The sequence below is a fragment of the Podarcis tiliguerta genome (assembly GCF_965153285.1).
Source record: "Podarcis tiliguerta genome assembly, chromosome: 13".
Taxonomy (NCBI): domain Eukaryota; kingdom Metazoa; phylum Chordata; class Lepidosauria; order Squamata; family Lacertidae; genus Podarcis; species Podarcis tiliguerta.
This window is the reverse complement of record NC_139546.1, coordinates 34797005-34811817: the sequence shown is the minus strand read 5'-3', so window position 1 is coordinate 34811817 and position 14813 is coordinate 34797005. Positions and strand designations below refer to the sequence as shown.

The following is a 14813-nucleotide window of genomic DNA, read 5'->3' as shown; positions in this document are numbered from 1 at the left end:
GGTTTGGCCCCCTTGATCCTGAGGGACAACTTTAAATCTCCATGGGAAGGGGAGATAGTGGAGGAAGTGCAGAAGTGCGGGCTGTCCTCCCTTTATATAGAGTCCACGACGTATAGCCAAGCAAAGGCGGTGATCGCTCAAAGATTAAGGGATATTGCCAGACAGGAGGACATAGCCCGTGTGAAACCTGGGTTGTTTCTGGGGGAGCAGTTGTATCGGGCTGCTCCAGCTCGCTACCTGGCAGATATCCACTACGTGGAATACCGCAGACTATTTACTGCGGCTAGGCTGAATGTTCTTGACTCGGCGGTTCTGAAGGGAAGATATGGAGGAGTCCCATATGACCAGAGATTATGCCACTGTGCATTGGGTGAGGTAGAATCCACAGAGCACATTTTACTGAGCTGTCCCTTCTACAATGATTTAAGACAGTATCTTATAACTCCATACTTACCCCAGCGCAGTTCCCGACAAAGAGGAAAGCAGACAGCGTATCTGCTAAATAAGTCTTCTGAGAAAACAACTTTGTCAGTGGCTAAATTCCTTTTCCTGGCACTCAAGTGTCGGAAGCGTATAATTGAATGCCTTGATGTGGGTTATCTGTGAGAGGTCTAGTACTGTGGCCCTACCTTATTTATGTACCCCTATGATGTTATAGACTATAATTATTGTGTAATGTTTTATTTCTGACTATCGGTCGAACAAAGAAATTGAAATTGAAAAATTATTCTCAGGGTTGTGGGTTCGAGCTTCACCTTGGGCAAAAAACCCAACAACCCTCCTACATTGCAGGGGGTTGGACTAGATGACCCGTGTGGTCCCTTCCAATATTGCAAGTATATATGAAAGCACATGATCTACTTCAAGCTGATTTTGCAGAATATGACTGCAGCATGAAAGGGAAAAAAGGGAAGTGGCTTGCGAGGCACTTCCAGCGCTGCTCAACTGTGCATCACAGAGTATGTGTACATCAAAGGGAAGAACAGTGTTGCAGAGCCATGTTGCAGCCTCCCTCCAAGATCTTCATTCCGGGGACAGCACACATCTTGGGGGACACAGGACACTGGACCACAGGGCTGGGTGCTCCTTCATCATGAGGCTCTCTTTCAACATCCTCTTTATTGGTTGGTATCTCAGATGAAAGGGTGAAGGGACTGAGAGTTGTGCAATGGCCGGGTGGAAGGACCAGAGACCCAGTTGTGGTTCCTGCTGCTCAACTATATTGCCGCTAATGCAACCATCTCCTTTCCAGGATTCCTGCTGGCTGGACAGTGGCAGATCTCTGGAGGTGAGTCTCTTCGGGTGATAAATATGAACAGGGGGCGAGACGGAGATGGTGGGGGGCAGAATGGGAGCGAACTGCAATGATTTCCCCCAACCAGATCCAATTTCTTAACATCTGCATTATAAACACAGAGGCCTACCAAATGTTCTCTGATCTATACAAAAATTAAAGGTACAGGAACATCCCATCCCCATTTCTTTCTCTCTCTTTTTTGGTCAAAATGTACATTTATTGATTTTTTAATTAGGTGTTTTTTAAAAATAATGATTTTTATTTTATTATACAAAACATAAAACTGTAACAATCCAAATGCATATTGATATACTGTACAGTGGAACCTCAGTTGTCAAACACTTCAGAAGTTGAAAGTTTCAAACGACAACCTGGAAGTAAATGGTTTTCGAACACACCTGAGCAACTAGACATGATGGCAACCTTCTCCCTGCACTGCCAGAGGCAGGATACCTCTGAATAACAGAGGTCAAACAGCTTCCGAGGCATGTTTCTCCCATTTTTCAATGGATTTTGCCAACTGGCAATTGCGTGTTTTGGAAGTCGAACGGTCTTCCGGAACGGCTTACCTTTGGCTACTCTGAATCTCGAGACTTCCCCCCACCCCCTCCATGGGTCCCGTTGTCAACATTTACAACTGCATATTATTTCACAATCTATATTTTATATCAATCCATATTATCCATGGTATGAACCCCATCCCTATTTCTTTGCCTTTAGACAATCTACACACAAAATGCAATTCCACCAGTGTAACCTTAGAATGCTCTGCTGCTCTCAGTCCTGCTCTTGGATTTCCCACAGACATCTGGTTGGCTCCTGGGGGAACTTGCATGACAAAGCTCGAGTAGCTGCAGTAGAAGAGAGTGCCTTCTACCAACTCATTCTGATAGGCCAATGAGGTGGCCATTACAGAGGACAGTCTGCTCTTTGAAAAGCTGTCCAAGTTCAGTTCTGAAAACCATAAGAAAGGAAAGCAGGAGGGGGTCTTGAAGTTGCCCACCCACCAAGAGCAGCTGAACAGTGGAATGAGCAGACACACAGCTCACCTGACCACAGTCTTCCCCACTAGGGTGGAAATAATGCATTTTCATTTAAAAATTAGTAATTACTGTCGTACCTTAGTTCTCAAATGTGGTAAAGTCAGGGCCTTCTTTTGTCTTCCTCTTTGGTGATCCATCTTCCAAATCTCACCTTTGTTCTCCTGTTTCGGTCCAGGACAAACTTACCCAAAACCTTTCATCTCAGTGGCTCCCACAAATGTGGTCAGTCTGGGGGGAAATATCATTTTACGGTGTTCAAGTATTTACCATCAAGATGCAATCTACTATCTTCACAAAGATTCACGAATTACTGATTTAGAAGTTTGGAAGAGCGAGAGGGATGCAGTTGTATTTCAGATTGCCAATGCAAGAGCTTCAGATGGCGGAACCTATACATGTAGCTATTTCTTAAGTTATGATCAACTGTGCTCATATCGCAGTGATCCTGTCCAAGTCTACATAAAAGGTGAGTCTGGCTTAGCCTTTTTATGCTATTTTCACAACTGACGTGTAAGGGGAAGGGGAGAGAGAGAGAGACATTATGCTGGCCATCAGGCAATGGCTTTTTCCGCCTGCCTCATCCCTCCCTCCAGGCCTAGCAGCCTTTTCCAGATCATGACTTTAAGAACAGTAGAAGCAGCTGGGAATAGAGAACTATCTGACTTAAACAGCTATCTGACTTTTAGAAGATAGCTTAAGGCAACCCTGTTTAGGGAAGTTTTTAATGTTTGATGTTTTAATGTGTCTTTAATATTCTGTTGGGAGCTGCCCAGAGTGGCTGGGGAAACCTAGCCAGATGGGCAGGATATAAAAAATATTTAGTTGTTGTTGTTATTAAGAGTTCTCCACTAGTACTAAATATTGCAGAAATGCCACGAATTCAACAGAAATGCCATAAATTCAACAAAATCTCTGAACCAATGCTTTTCTTTGAGGGGGCAAAAAGGTGCCAGTACTGGGTGCCCTTAAGTACCTCCAGGAAAAAGCACTGTGAGTCTTAAATAAAAATTGCAATCACACAGTTAGATACACAGGATATTCAGTGTAGATGCAGATAAGACCAATGATCCCAAATACTTGGTTCTTAACTCTTTCTACAGCGTTCATTGAAATAGGCAAGAGAAATGTACAGTAACTCAGCTTATAAGATTTCCTGGATCTGCCACACTGAACCGCAGCAAACAGTAACTCTTCTCAGGAACCTGCCTCCCCCCTAACCTGGCCAATGATGGGTGTTGTAGGCATGTGGAAGGTGCCAGGTCACCCATCTCTAAACTGAAGTTGTAAACAAACAAACAAAATAGAAGCATCAAGTTCTTGTGAACCTTTACCCTCCGATCCATCCTTGGGAATTTGCATTCTCCCAGAACATGCAAACCTCGCCCATATGACAGACTGTTGCCTGGGACTGATTTGAGAAGGCTGAACTGCGTCTTTGAAATCTCACCCTTGTTCTCTTCCATGTGCAGGAAAGCTGCATCCCAAGCCTTCCATCGCAGTGAATTCATCTGAAATGCTTGCCGAAAAGGGGAATGTCAAAATCAGCTGCAAGGCAGAAGACAACTTACCATGGCTGTTCTCTTTGTATATAGAAGTGGGTGCAGATGGGCAGCAGGGAAAACTGACAGAGAAAACAGCAACAAAGGAGGCTGTGTTTGCCTTTGACAATGCCCAAGAATTCCAAGGGGGTCTCTACCAATGTAGATATTGCAACACAACAGCCTTCGTTGAACTGTGCTCAGATTTCAGTGACAGCCGACGCATCAACAGAATAAGTAAGGTTCAAAATACATCCTCATATTGTCACAAAAGGGTCTGAAATGGGAGTGTTCTGCATTTTCAGCATCTGTACATCCAGTGGAGAATTTGCATAGAATAAAATATTCCAAATTGGCTGAGATTGAAGGGGGGAGTGTGGTGTGCATGGCTCTGAGAGCCAGTGTGGTGTAGTGGTTCAGAGCGGTAGACTCGTAATCTGGTGAACCGGGTTTGATTCCCCGCTCCTCCACATGCAGCTGCTGGGTGACCTTGGGCCAGTCACACGTCTCTGAAGTCTCTCAGCCCCACTCACCTCACAGAGTGTTTGTTGTGGGGGAGGAAGGGAAAGGAGAATGTTAGCCGCTTTGAGACTCCTTCAGGTAGTGATAAAGTGGGATATCAAATCCAAACTCTTCTTCTTTTTCTCTTGGAAACTTCTGAAGAAAGCTGCAAGAAGGTGTTTGTAGAATTTGTAGTGTTAAAACGGAAAGGTGTCAAACCATTGCAAGAGGTGTTGAAATTTTGGCAGGTTGGATAGTTACAATGGAATGGTCTCGGTGGTGGAGTGGACATAGATAGATAGATGATAGATAGATAGATAGATGATAGATAGATAGATGATAGATAGATAGATAGATAGATAGATATAGATGATAGATATAGATAGATAGATGATGATAGATAGATAGATAGATAGATAGATAGATAGATAGATAGATAGATAGATAGATGATAGATAGATAGATATAGATAGATGATAGATAGATACATAGATGATAGATGATAGATAGATAGATGATAGATAGATGATAGATGATAGACAGATATATGCAGACTAGGAAGCAACCTTTGTCCTTCCAGATGTTACTGGGTCCTAGCAAGTGTGGCCAATGGCATGTAGGTCCATAACATCTGGAGGGCCAATAATTCTCTACAACGGCTCTAGACATTTTTAACTAAAGACAAAACAGTAGCAGTCCCTACGTACAACCATTTTTTCATAAGGAAAGAGCCATTCTAAGCATTTTTAAATTATGTGTTAAAAGTCAGTTTGTTTTGTTTGTTTGTTTACTGAATTTATATACTGCCCTATATCCAGAGGTCTCAGGGCGGTTCACAGAAAAAGATCACAATATATAAAAATAAAGACAGTAACCCAAATAACCCCCACCTACCCCCCCCCCAAAGAGCCACATTTTAAAAGGGCATAGTTTTAGTTTGCAGATATTTCTGCTGATCTGATCAAAAGCAGCAGAGTGCAGGGGAAGAATATCACGCCACTTCCCTCCATACCCTTCTCACAGTGTTTTATTTGCACCCAGGTCCCAGCCTGTCCAAACCCTCCATCAAAGTGCTACCCGACAAACGTATTTCCCCAGGACAGAATATCACCATCGAGTGCCAGGGGCCAGAAAAGGGTCTCAACTTCTCCCTCTACAAATCCGGGGAACTGATAACATCGCAGGTGACGGAGTCAGAGAGAAACAGAGCCGAGTTCCCTTTCTTCAAGGTGGGGTTGGAAGACGAAGGAAAGTACACCTGCCAATATCACCGCTGGGGAAACCCCTTTGCCTGGTCAGAGCCAAGTGATGCCACGGAGCTGGTTGTAAGAGGTGAGAAGACTGGCTTGGTCCTTGTCTCTCCCCTGCCGTCCAAGTCTCGCTCCCTGTGGTGGAGGAGGCAGGAGCTTCAAGGGGCCTGAGACTCACACTGCAGGGAGGAGAGGAACCAGCTTCTTAGCCTCCGGTGGCACCACTTCTCTAAAAGCAGGAGAAAAGTTTCCTATTTTGCAGTGATACAGTTGCAGATGTTCCCCCTTCCGCATACCAGCTCTCTTTCTTCTCCAGGAGAGCTTTCTCCAAAGCCTTCCATCTTTGTGAGGCCCAGTCCTCTCGTCATCCCAGGGAATCTCACAGGGCATCTCTGCTGTGCAGCTTGCCCTTCCCTGACAAGGGGCACATCTCACCTGTGTTCTCTGCCAACTAATCTCCTGAGTAATGGCATACAGTGTACCTCGGGTTAAGTACTTAATTCGTTCTGGAGGTCTGTTCTTAACCTAAAACTGAAGAGAGGTACTATTTCTGGGTTAGTGGAGTCTGTAACCTGAAGCGTATGTAACCTGAAGCGTATGTAACCAGAGGTACCATTTGTATATTGATGTTAAGCAAATGCTTAACAACAGGACTGCGTAAGGTGCCCCGACTATAAAATTGGAGAAATCGAGAGAGAGATAGCTGCACCGGCAGCATATCTCTCCTTTCTCGTATCTAGAAATGCAAGAAGGGCCTTTACACTTGCCAGAAGCGCGGCTCTTCCCTCGCCGGTCCTGGATGGAGCCTTTGGAACTAAAGTCCCCTATGCCCAGAGACTTTGCACCTGTCCATTGGGAGAGATAGGAAGCCCAGAGCACTTATTCTTTAAATGTCCCTTTTACGAAGAGGCACGCAGTAAGTTCATTGATACCCTACTGGTGAGGTTCGCCGACCTCCCGCAAAAGCAGAAGTTTGACCTTTTGCTGTTAGGCAAAGACCAGAAGAAGACCTGGATGGGCGCCAGATTCTGAGTGCAAATCTGTAGACGCAGACCATCGCCCAACTCAAAATAGTCCGGCATGAAAATTCCCAAACTCGGTTCCATGGGTGACTCTGAGTCAACTCCCTGAGGTAGTTTATTGTTGCACATTGTGTCTAAATTTATTGCTGTACATTGCTTTAATTGTCTGTTTTAACCATATTTGCACATCAGTTTCTAATGCTGTGAGTGTCCTATATTTCAGCGCCTTCTGCTCTGCAGCCTCTTATCGTTGTTTTAACTGCGAATCTTTTAGTTCTCACGCTCTTACAGTTGTTTTAACTGCATGTTTTTATTTGTTTTTAGTTTTTATCTGTTTTAATTATCAGTTTTTATCCATTCATTATCCGTGTTTAATCTTGTTTTTTATTCAGATGTTTTATCCTATGCTTGTTTCTTTGTCCTTATTTGCTCCAACAGTTATCAGTTTAAAAAAAACAAAACCCTAACTGCTATTTTATTTATATGTTTGTTTGTTTTTTATCCTGGTCTGTGACCGTAATAAAGTTTATTAATTCATTCAGAGGTACCACTGTATTGAACAACACTGGGCTTGAGAGCATTAAATGCCCGTTTGCAGATAGTAAACTCAGTCCTTTACAGCAGAATGCAGCAAAGCAACTGTGATTGAAATAGTAACATCAAAGGTTTTATTTATAAAGCAAATAACAAAACAACAAGACGACTCTCATATCCATCTTCTTCATCAGAGGAGCAGAGAGAGAGGAGAGAGGGAGGAGACATTTAAATAATTCCCATACTCATACATCAATTAAGTAATTAAAGGCAACCCGCAACATTATGCAATGTGAGAATGAGACATTACAATACTAACCCTTTTCATGGTTGTAACATTGCCTTATCATCTAGTACATCTGTAATATCTGTACACATAGACCCAGTTGTTGTTTATTTACAACCTTCAACAACAAATCTGCGGATATTTCTTAAATCTGGGTTGGGGCTGGTATGAGGGAGCTTTCATCCTGAAGGGATGATCAGTGCCTGTACGGACCTTAGATTGTCTTTTGCCTTCCTGCTCAGCCTGCTACGATTTGCATGTTTTGTGTCAGCCAGCTAGATAAGATAGTTTTGTTATTTTCTTGGCTTCTGAGCAGTCCTAAATTGTGTAATCATGTGAAGTTTTTGCTTTTAACAAAGTCTTGTTTTTAAAAACAACGGGTTTTCTTATGAGAACAGACTTTGGCTCGAGTTACTGAGCCTCCCAGCTGACCCCAGGCTGAACCTGACCTTGTGCTCTCTTCAGCCAGGACCACCCAACCAATCCATTGTTCAATGAAATTCCAAGCCCACATTATGGACCAGTAATTCTGAATGGAACACCCAGCAAATGACCAATCACAAACTGACCACTTTTGGATGCTCCTGCAGTGACATAAAAAACTGGAACGCAACATGTGTACCTGCCATCTTCTTAGCAACAGGGAGCAACTGTGACAGTGGAACTTTGAGTTGGTCCACTGCTTGCAGACTTAGTATGCTTTGTATCATCTCTCTGGTTCTAGTCAGAAGTAAAAAACAAGTGGAGTAGATTAGAAGACTGCTTCCATTGGCAGGTAGATCCAGCAGGCTGTTCTTATGTTCTTAGAAATCAGAAGTAAGTCCAACTGAACTCAGTGGGGCTAAGTATGCTGAGGGCCACAGCCTTAGGGTAATCTCCCTCTCCACCCTGCCTTCATCACAACCAACAATTGAGTAGTAACTCTTCTCTGTCTCACTCTGCAGCAAACACTTCTACATCCATGGAGATCATCATCCGCCTGGGAGTTGCTGGCTTGGTCCTGCTTTCCTTGGTGCTGATCGTGGCTGAGTTCATGTGCAGCAGGCAAGGCTGAGAAGCTCTGACTCGACTCAGTTCCACAAGTCAAGACCCTTCCTTGAGGCATCCGAGACAAGCAAAGCCACAGGAATCCCATAGAGACTGGTTTCATTTCTTGTTCATCTGAAGGCCAAATTTCTATTCTGTGATAACACCAAGAAACCTTTTTGGAAGCGCCTGGGGTGGGGTGAGAATACTGGAGGATTGGACAGGGCCTTCTTAAGCATACCCCCCCCCCATTTCCCAGAGTTGTTGACCTCCTTTTTTTAGGGAGGGAAGACCAGCAGCAGCGTAGGGAGCCTCTTGGGACGGGACGGCACTGCCCGTGGCATGCCCAGCTTTGTGGGGCTGGAGGAGGCGGGCAACGGCTAGGGCTCCTCCGGCAGTGAAGAGGCGGAGGCTGGATGAGGCACCTCCCAGCTCACCTGGCTGCTTCGTGCTGCAGCGGCTATGGGAAGCAGAGGCTCTGGGTGCAGCACTTCTTCAGCATGGCATGGTGGAGGCGGGTGAGGGTGGCGAGCAGGCCGGGGGAGCCAGCCCTGTGGAGATCTGTGGTGCCTGATGTGTGGGAATGTTCTGGGGTGCATGAGAGGATATATTGTGACATTATATCCTAACTCCAACTTGTGCTAACAAGTTCCCAAAATATCAGCAGAGTTTATGACATTCCCCTTTAAGTTCGCAACGGTAACATCTGCACAGGTTCGCTAGAACCTCTATAATAATTACTCTGGTAATTTCCCCTTTGTTCCCTCTTAAAATACAAGACACGACACAGTCTTTATAAAAGTATAAAAGAGTTTACTCACGTTCTGTTCACAGTATGATCCCAGAAGGCAGACAGCTTAAAAAAGGTTACATACACTTAGAATCTATCATGTAGCAAGATAGTCCTTATCTCCTCTCTTGGCTGAGAGCCAAGAGGGCATGCTTAGATGTTTCCTTATCGAAGGAAGATGGCAGAGAGAGAGAGAGAGAGAGAGAGAGAGAGAGAGATGGCTGCCTGCCCTGTGCTTTTATCATTTACCTGCACAGGTGAGGCCACACCCACCTCTGGTCACAAGCGGAGGAAGTCCATCCCCAGGAAGTTTACCTGCTTGCTGGACAGACATCCCTCCCCATGTTCTAACATGTACACTCTAGGAATGTTGTCATTGACTGCTCCTGTGTTTACATCCCACATGATGCCCACCTCAAAGACGAAGACAGCTAACAGGAGGGGCACTGCGCGTGCCTGCGCCTCAACCTGTTGGGTGAGTGAGCACACCGAGTGAGCAGGCCTGCCCTGAGCGAGCAAGAGTGTGTGCGCTGCTCCCGCTGAGCGTTGGCTGGGTGTTTTCCCTTTTAGCCTTCTGGCACTCTGCAGAATTTGATGCCTACAGGCTAAAAGGGAAAAATCTGAGCCGACACTCGGCGGAAGCTGTGCATGCACCTTCGCTCATTCAGTGTCCCCGGGACTGTCACCTGGGACTCGGCACCCCACACCACTAGCATCTATGGGTAAGACGGCCCTGAGTCTGGAAATGAAATGAAATACAGTGGTACCTAGGGTTAAGTACTTAATTCGCTCCAGAGGTCCATTCTTAACCTGAAACTGTTCTTAACCTGAAGCACCACTTTAGCTAATGGGGCCTCCTGCTGCTGCTGCACCAGTTGAGCACAATTTCTGTTCTTATCCTGAAGCAAAGTCCTTAACCCGAGGTACTATTTCTGGGTTAGCGGAGTCTGTAACCTGAAGTGTATGTAACCCGAGGAACCACTGTATCCCAAGTTTTATTGGCAAAGGCCAGAGACAAGGCATATTTTTTGTCATAAACAGTTTTTCGTGTAGCTGGTGTATGTGACCATGTGGAAGGGTGTGCAGGGGGAAGGAGTGCCCTTCCAGGCCCCTTAGTGTCCCCTGGGAGACTTGCTACACTTGCTGCCCCAACAGCAAAAACTAGTTAAGAAAGAAAAAATGGGGTAGAAATTCCTCTGCTGTCCTGAATTTGGGGATGTAACACCCCCCCCCCCAATTGTTTAATCCATTCTAGAAATTGTGGGTGGGAAATACAAGTGAATCTTTGGGTTACTACAAGGTTATTTTAACAAAGTGCAAACCGTGCCCCCCTAGTAAGACGCACGGGCAACAGACAAATATCTCACATTGTTGGAGAAGTGCTCAGATCCAGGCATGGCTATGGACAGTGGACTGGCCCACGGCTGAAAAGGGTTGCTGACCCCTGCTTTAGTCAAAGCCTGCCAATGTTCCTACTTGTTTACAATATTTTTGTACATATACTAAGGTTACCAGACGTCCTCATTTCCTGGGGACAGTCCCCGGATATACAAATCAGTCCCCTTACAAAATCCATCTATTTAATAGGAAGTTGAAAAGTGTCCCTGGACTCATTGGAAAAAATCTGGTAACCTTAACATATCCAATAAATGCATTTATTGTGTTAATTTTTTATTTAAACCAAGGGCACCTCTTGATTTTCTGGTGTTTATGTAAATAATATTGCATATGTATGTAATAATATTAGATTAATTATGGGAAATTTATATTTGGTAAATGTGTAGGTCAGTATAATATATGAATTAAGGTATGTGTTGGGTTGGGGAGGGGAGGGAGTGTGCTTGGAATGTTGGAAGTGAGTGGTGATTGGCTCAGAGTTTGCAAAGGAGTTTGAAAGCAGATGGGAGAAGTTTAGGGAGTCGGCTGAGTTTGGAGTTGAGTTGCACTTGGAGCGAGAGTTGGAGGTGGACATGGAGAGAGTATTTGGATAGTAGCATGGCTGGTTTGGTAGAGTAGGGTCGCTATTGTTGTACAAAATCACTATACCGCATGCACATATTGGGCTGCACGTAGATAAATACATCTCACTCACAGAAATAGATAGTCATTTCTATAAATTCCACCATTCACTCATGAACCCCATTTTATACAACCTGGAGTATTATTCCTATGAAATCCCAAGCCATTAACTTACATTACAAACAGCGCCTCCACAGGCCACCAGCGTTACAGCATCCCGGTCATTTGACAGCGCTAACAAGCTAACTTGGCTTGTCTGTCAACGCTGTGAGCTGCCCAGTTGAAAGAGGAAGGTATTGATTTATGCCAGATAAGCTCTATCACTGTTTCTCCTATGCAATAAATGGAAACACACCTTTTTAAAAAGGAAAATAGATGACAAAACGAATGGGAAGTTCTCCCCCCCCCCCCCGCTCCCTTTGTGAACTTTTGCAGCTGATATAGATCCCTCTTCTGCCTGAAGCTACCCTGTAACCCAATAATAGGTATTTGCAACTATGTTTGGAATAGAATCTCAAATGTAACTTAATTTTCAAACTGAAAGTCACTGTAACACATGCAAATCACAAAGGTACATTTATTTGCCAAGCTGATAGACATTGTAAACCCTTCAGGGAAACATTAAAACATATCTTCCTCTCCCTCAGCCTCCAGAAACATGAACTGCTAGACTTCTAATCTGCCTTCAGAAAACTGGTCTTTCACGTGTAGGGTCACCTCACTAGCAGGGCTCCAGAACACTTCAGATTTTGTTGTTTTGAGTTTCCTTAGCTCATCTTGGCCTGGTATGTTAACAAGTCACAGTTTGAAATAATATACTGGGTGCTATACATCTGCGGGGACTCAATTTTCTTCTTGAGTTTCAATTCCACCCTTCGCTGTGGGGCGAGCACTGAACAACAACAACAACAATAATAAAATTTTATTTATACCCCTCCCTTCCTGGCCAGAGCCGGGCTCAGGACGGCTAACACCAGTAAAATTACAATAAAACCATAATGGGGGGTGGGGAACCAATTAAAAATACAGGTTAAAAATACAATTTAAAATGCAGCCTCATTTTAATAGTAGCCCATAGATCAAAACCATAAGGGGAGGGAAACATAAGGGTCAGAATGAGTCCAAACCAAAGGCCAGGAGGAACAGCTCCATCTTGCAGGCCCTGTGGAAAGATGTCAAGTCCCGCAGGGCCCTAGTCTCTTGTGACAGAGCGTTCCACCAAGTCAGGGCCAGTGCTGAAAAGGCCCTCGCCCTAGTTGAGACCAATCTAACCACCTTGCGACTTGGGACCTCCAAAGTATTGTCATTTGTGGACCTTAAGGTCCTCCGCGGGGCATACCAGGAGAGGTGGTCCCGTAGGTACGTGGGTCCTAGGCCGCATAGGGTTTTAAAGGTCAAAACCAGCACCCAGTCAGCAGGAGGAGCATAAGTATTTTGGCAGCAGCGATAGAAGAGGCATCTCCTTTTCTGTTTGTTTGAAAGGGAAAGTGCAGCAGCAGCAGCAGCAACCACATCAAAGCTCTGGTCTCGGGCCACAATGTTCAGCCTCAGCATCCTGCTTTGAGGACATCCCCAGTATTTGAGTGGGGTCTGTCTTGCATCCGCTTAGATGGGCAACTCTCTCTTCCTCTGTCCCAGTTCAAGAAATAGCGTTCTCTCTCTCTCTCTCTCTCTCTCTCTCTCTCTCTCTCTCTCTGTTTCATTTCTGCCCTTTCTGTTCTTTTTGGTTTCCTTAATTCTAGTGCTATTCTTAGGTTAATTACTGTCAGTGCTCAAAGGGGAAGGGAAATAAGGAAACAGTCAGCCTTAGGAAATACCATCCTACCTCATTCGGCTTTGAGCTCTGATGAATACTTTCTTTGAATATTTTACTCTCCAACCTAGCGTGCCATTTCCTTCCCATTCTTCCTTCCTGCACCCCATATTTTCAGAGAGCAAACTTGCAGGAAAGGTCCTTTTCATTGACTTACGTACGGTAGCCTGTCTCTGCCAGCAGTTTCTGGGGAGTCTTTTTAAGCATCTCAAATGCCTCAGGCACCAAAACGCCCTCAGAGGCCTGATGGGAAGAGAGGGGAGTGGCGACAGCCAGACTTGGTCCCTCACCATCATCTGTTCAGTTGTTTGCCACCTGCCCTCAAGCTTGCGTCCAAAAGTGGCTCACAGAATATCAAGCAAACAGTAAGTACAATGGTACCTCAGTTTAAGTACTTAATTCGTTCCGGAGGTCCGTTCTTAACCTGAAACTGTTCATAACCTGAAGCACCACTTTAGCTAATGGGGCCTCCCGCTGCCGCTGCGCCGCCAGAGCACGATTTCTGTTCTCATCCTGAAGCAAAGTTCTTAACCTGAAGCACTATTTCTGGGTTAGCAGAGTCTGTAACCTCAAGCGTCTGTAACGTGAAGCATCTGTAACCTGAAGCGTATGTAACCTGAGGTACCACTGTATGACCATTCAAAACATATTAGAAAATAGAAATAAGAATGTAAAAATCAGTCCATAAAACCATAGTGTAAAAACATGGCCCCCCAAAAAGCAACCCTAGTTTATGGGCCTAAAATTAACATTATATAAAACAATATTAATAAGATAACATAATTAAATAACTGAAACTGAATGGGTGAGAAAATAATATCAACACAAAATGGAAGAACACCATAGAAATCATCACCCTGTTCTAGATCCTGTTCCTGTATCCAATGGTTTGGTTACCGGACTCAATCTACAGCATCCAAGGATCTCACCCCATCTCCCAGTTGCAGCTCCCTTGCTCTTATGTAGGGGGTCCTTTGTCCACCATTATCATGGACTTTCTTAGCCAAATGGCAACCAATAACCTTCCTTCCACACTCTCCCACCAAGCTACGTATTGGTGAGAATCCTCCATTGTGCTGGAAGATGGAATGTTTCTCTGCAACCACAAAGACTTGGATTGGTTGGGGGGGGGGGGATAATAGTAAAGAATATTTGCAAACCGGAACACTCACTTCCGGGTTTGCGGCATTCAGGAGCCCAAACGTCTGAGTACCAAGGCATTTCGGATCCAAGATATTACTGTATATACAAATATCTAGGTTTCATATTGACAGATTATCGCAGCTATCAAGAAAGATGTTTATTTGGTGGAATCCCTCAGGCTGTTCTGCTTAGGTTCATTTAACTTTAGCCCCATTGGGGAAATGACAGCAAGGTGGTCTTTACACACACACACACACACACACACACACACACACACACACACAAACACACACGGGCAACTGTTGACTTCAGATAAATCTGTAGACTGTGAGGCTTCTGCCACAGATGTTTTCAATGCCATTTTGTCTAGAAACAATAGTCAGGCTGTGGAGCCGCTGGCAAAGGAGAAGACTAGGGTTCTGGTTATGAGAGTGGTTATGTAGAAGAGGAAACTTCAGCAGCTGCAGCATTTTTTTGATGTGTGTTTACCAAAGTTCTCATGTTTCACACAGCTGTGACCATTATGGTAGTTACAACCTCCTTTTCTTACA

The 14813-nt window shown here is 44.6% G+C and overlaps 1 protein-coding gene across 2 annotated transcripts; it reads left to right on the top strand.

Moving 5' to 3' along the window:
* Positions 1-783: 783 nt before the first annotated feature.
* On the top strand, positions 784-8576 carry LOC310663600 (osteoclast-associated immunoglobulin-like receptor). Of its 2 annotated transcripts, XM_083411639.1 has the most exons (6): positions 784-1124; positions 1253-1288; positions 2516-2806; positions 3810-4115; positions 5421-5711; positions 8416-8576. In XM_083411639.1, the coding sequence occupies exons 1-6, from the start codon at positions 962-964 to the stop codon at positions 8523-8525; spliced, it is 1197 nt and encodes a 398-aa protein (XP_083267765.1). In that variant the 5' UTR covers positions 784-961; the 3' UTR covers positions 8526-8576. The 2 variants fall into 2 exon arrangements, with proteins under 2 accessions (XP_083267765.1, XP_083267766.1); XM_083411640.1 differs by lacking the exon at positions 2516-2806 and having other exon boundaries at positions 787-1124.
* The last annotated feature ends 6237 nt before the right edge of the window (positions 8577-14813 follow it).

Bases quoted from the DNA above. Each gene is read 5' to 3' on its own strand.
- LOC310663600 (XM_083411639.1), top strand. From the start codon at position 962: ATGTGTACATCAAAGGGAAGAACAGTGTTGCAGAGCCATGTTGCAGCC. The intron at 1,125-1,252 runs GTTGGTATCTCA...TCTCCTTTCCAG, and splicing joins TTTCAACATCCTCTTTATTG to GATTCCTGCTGGCTGGACAG. The intron at 1,289-2,515 runs GTGAGTCTCTTC...GTTTCGGTCCAG, and splicing joins ACAGTGGCAGATCTCTGGAG to GACAAACTTACCCAAAACCT.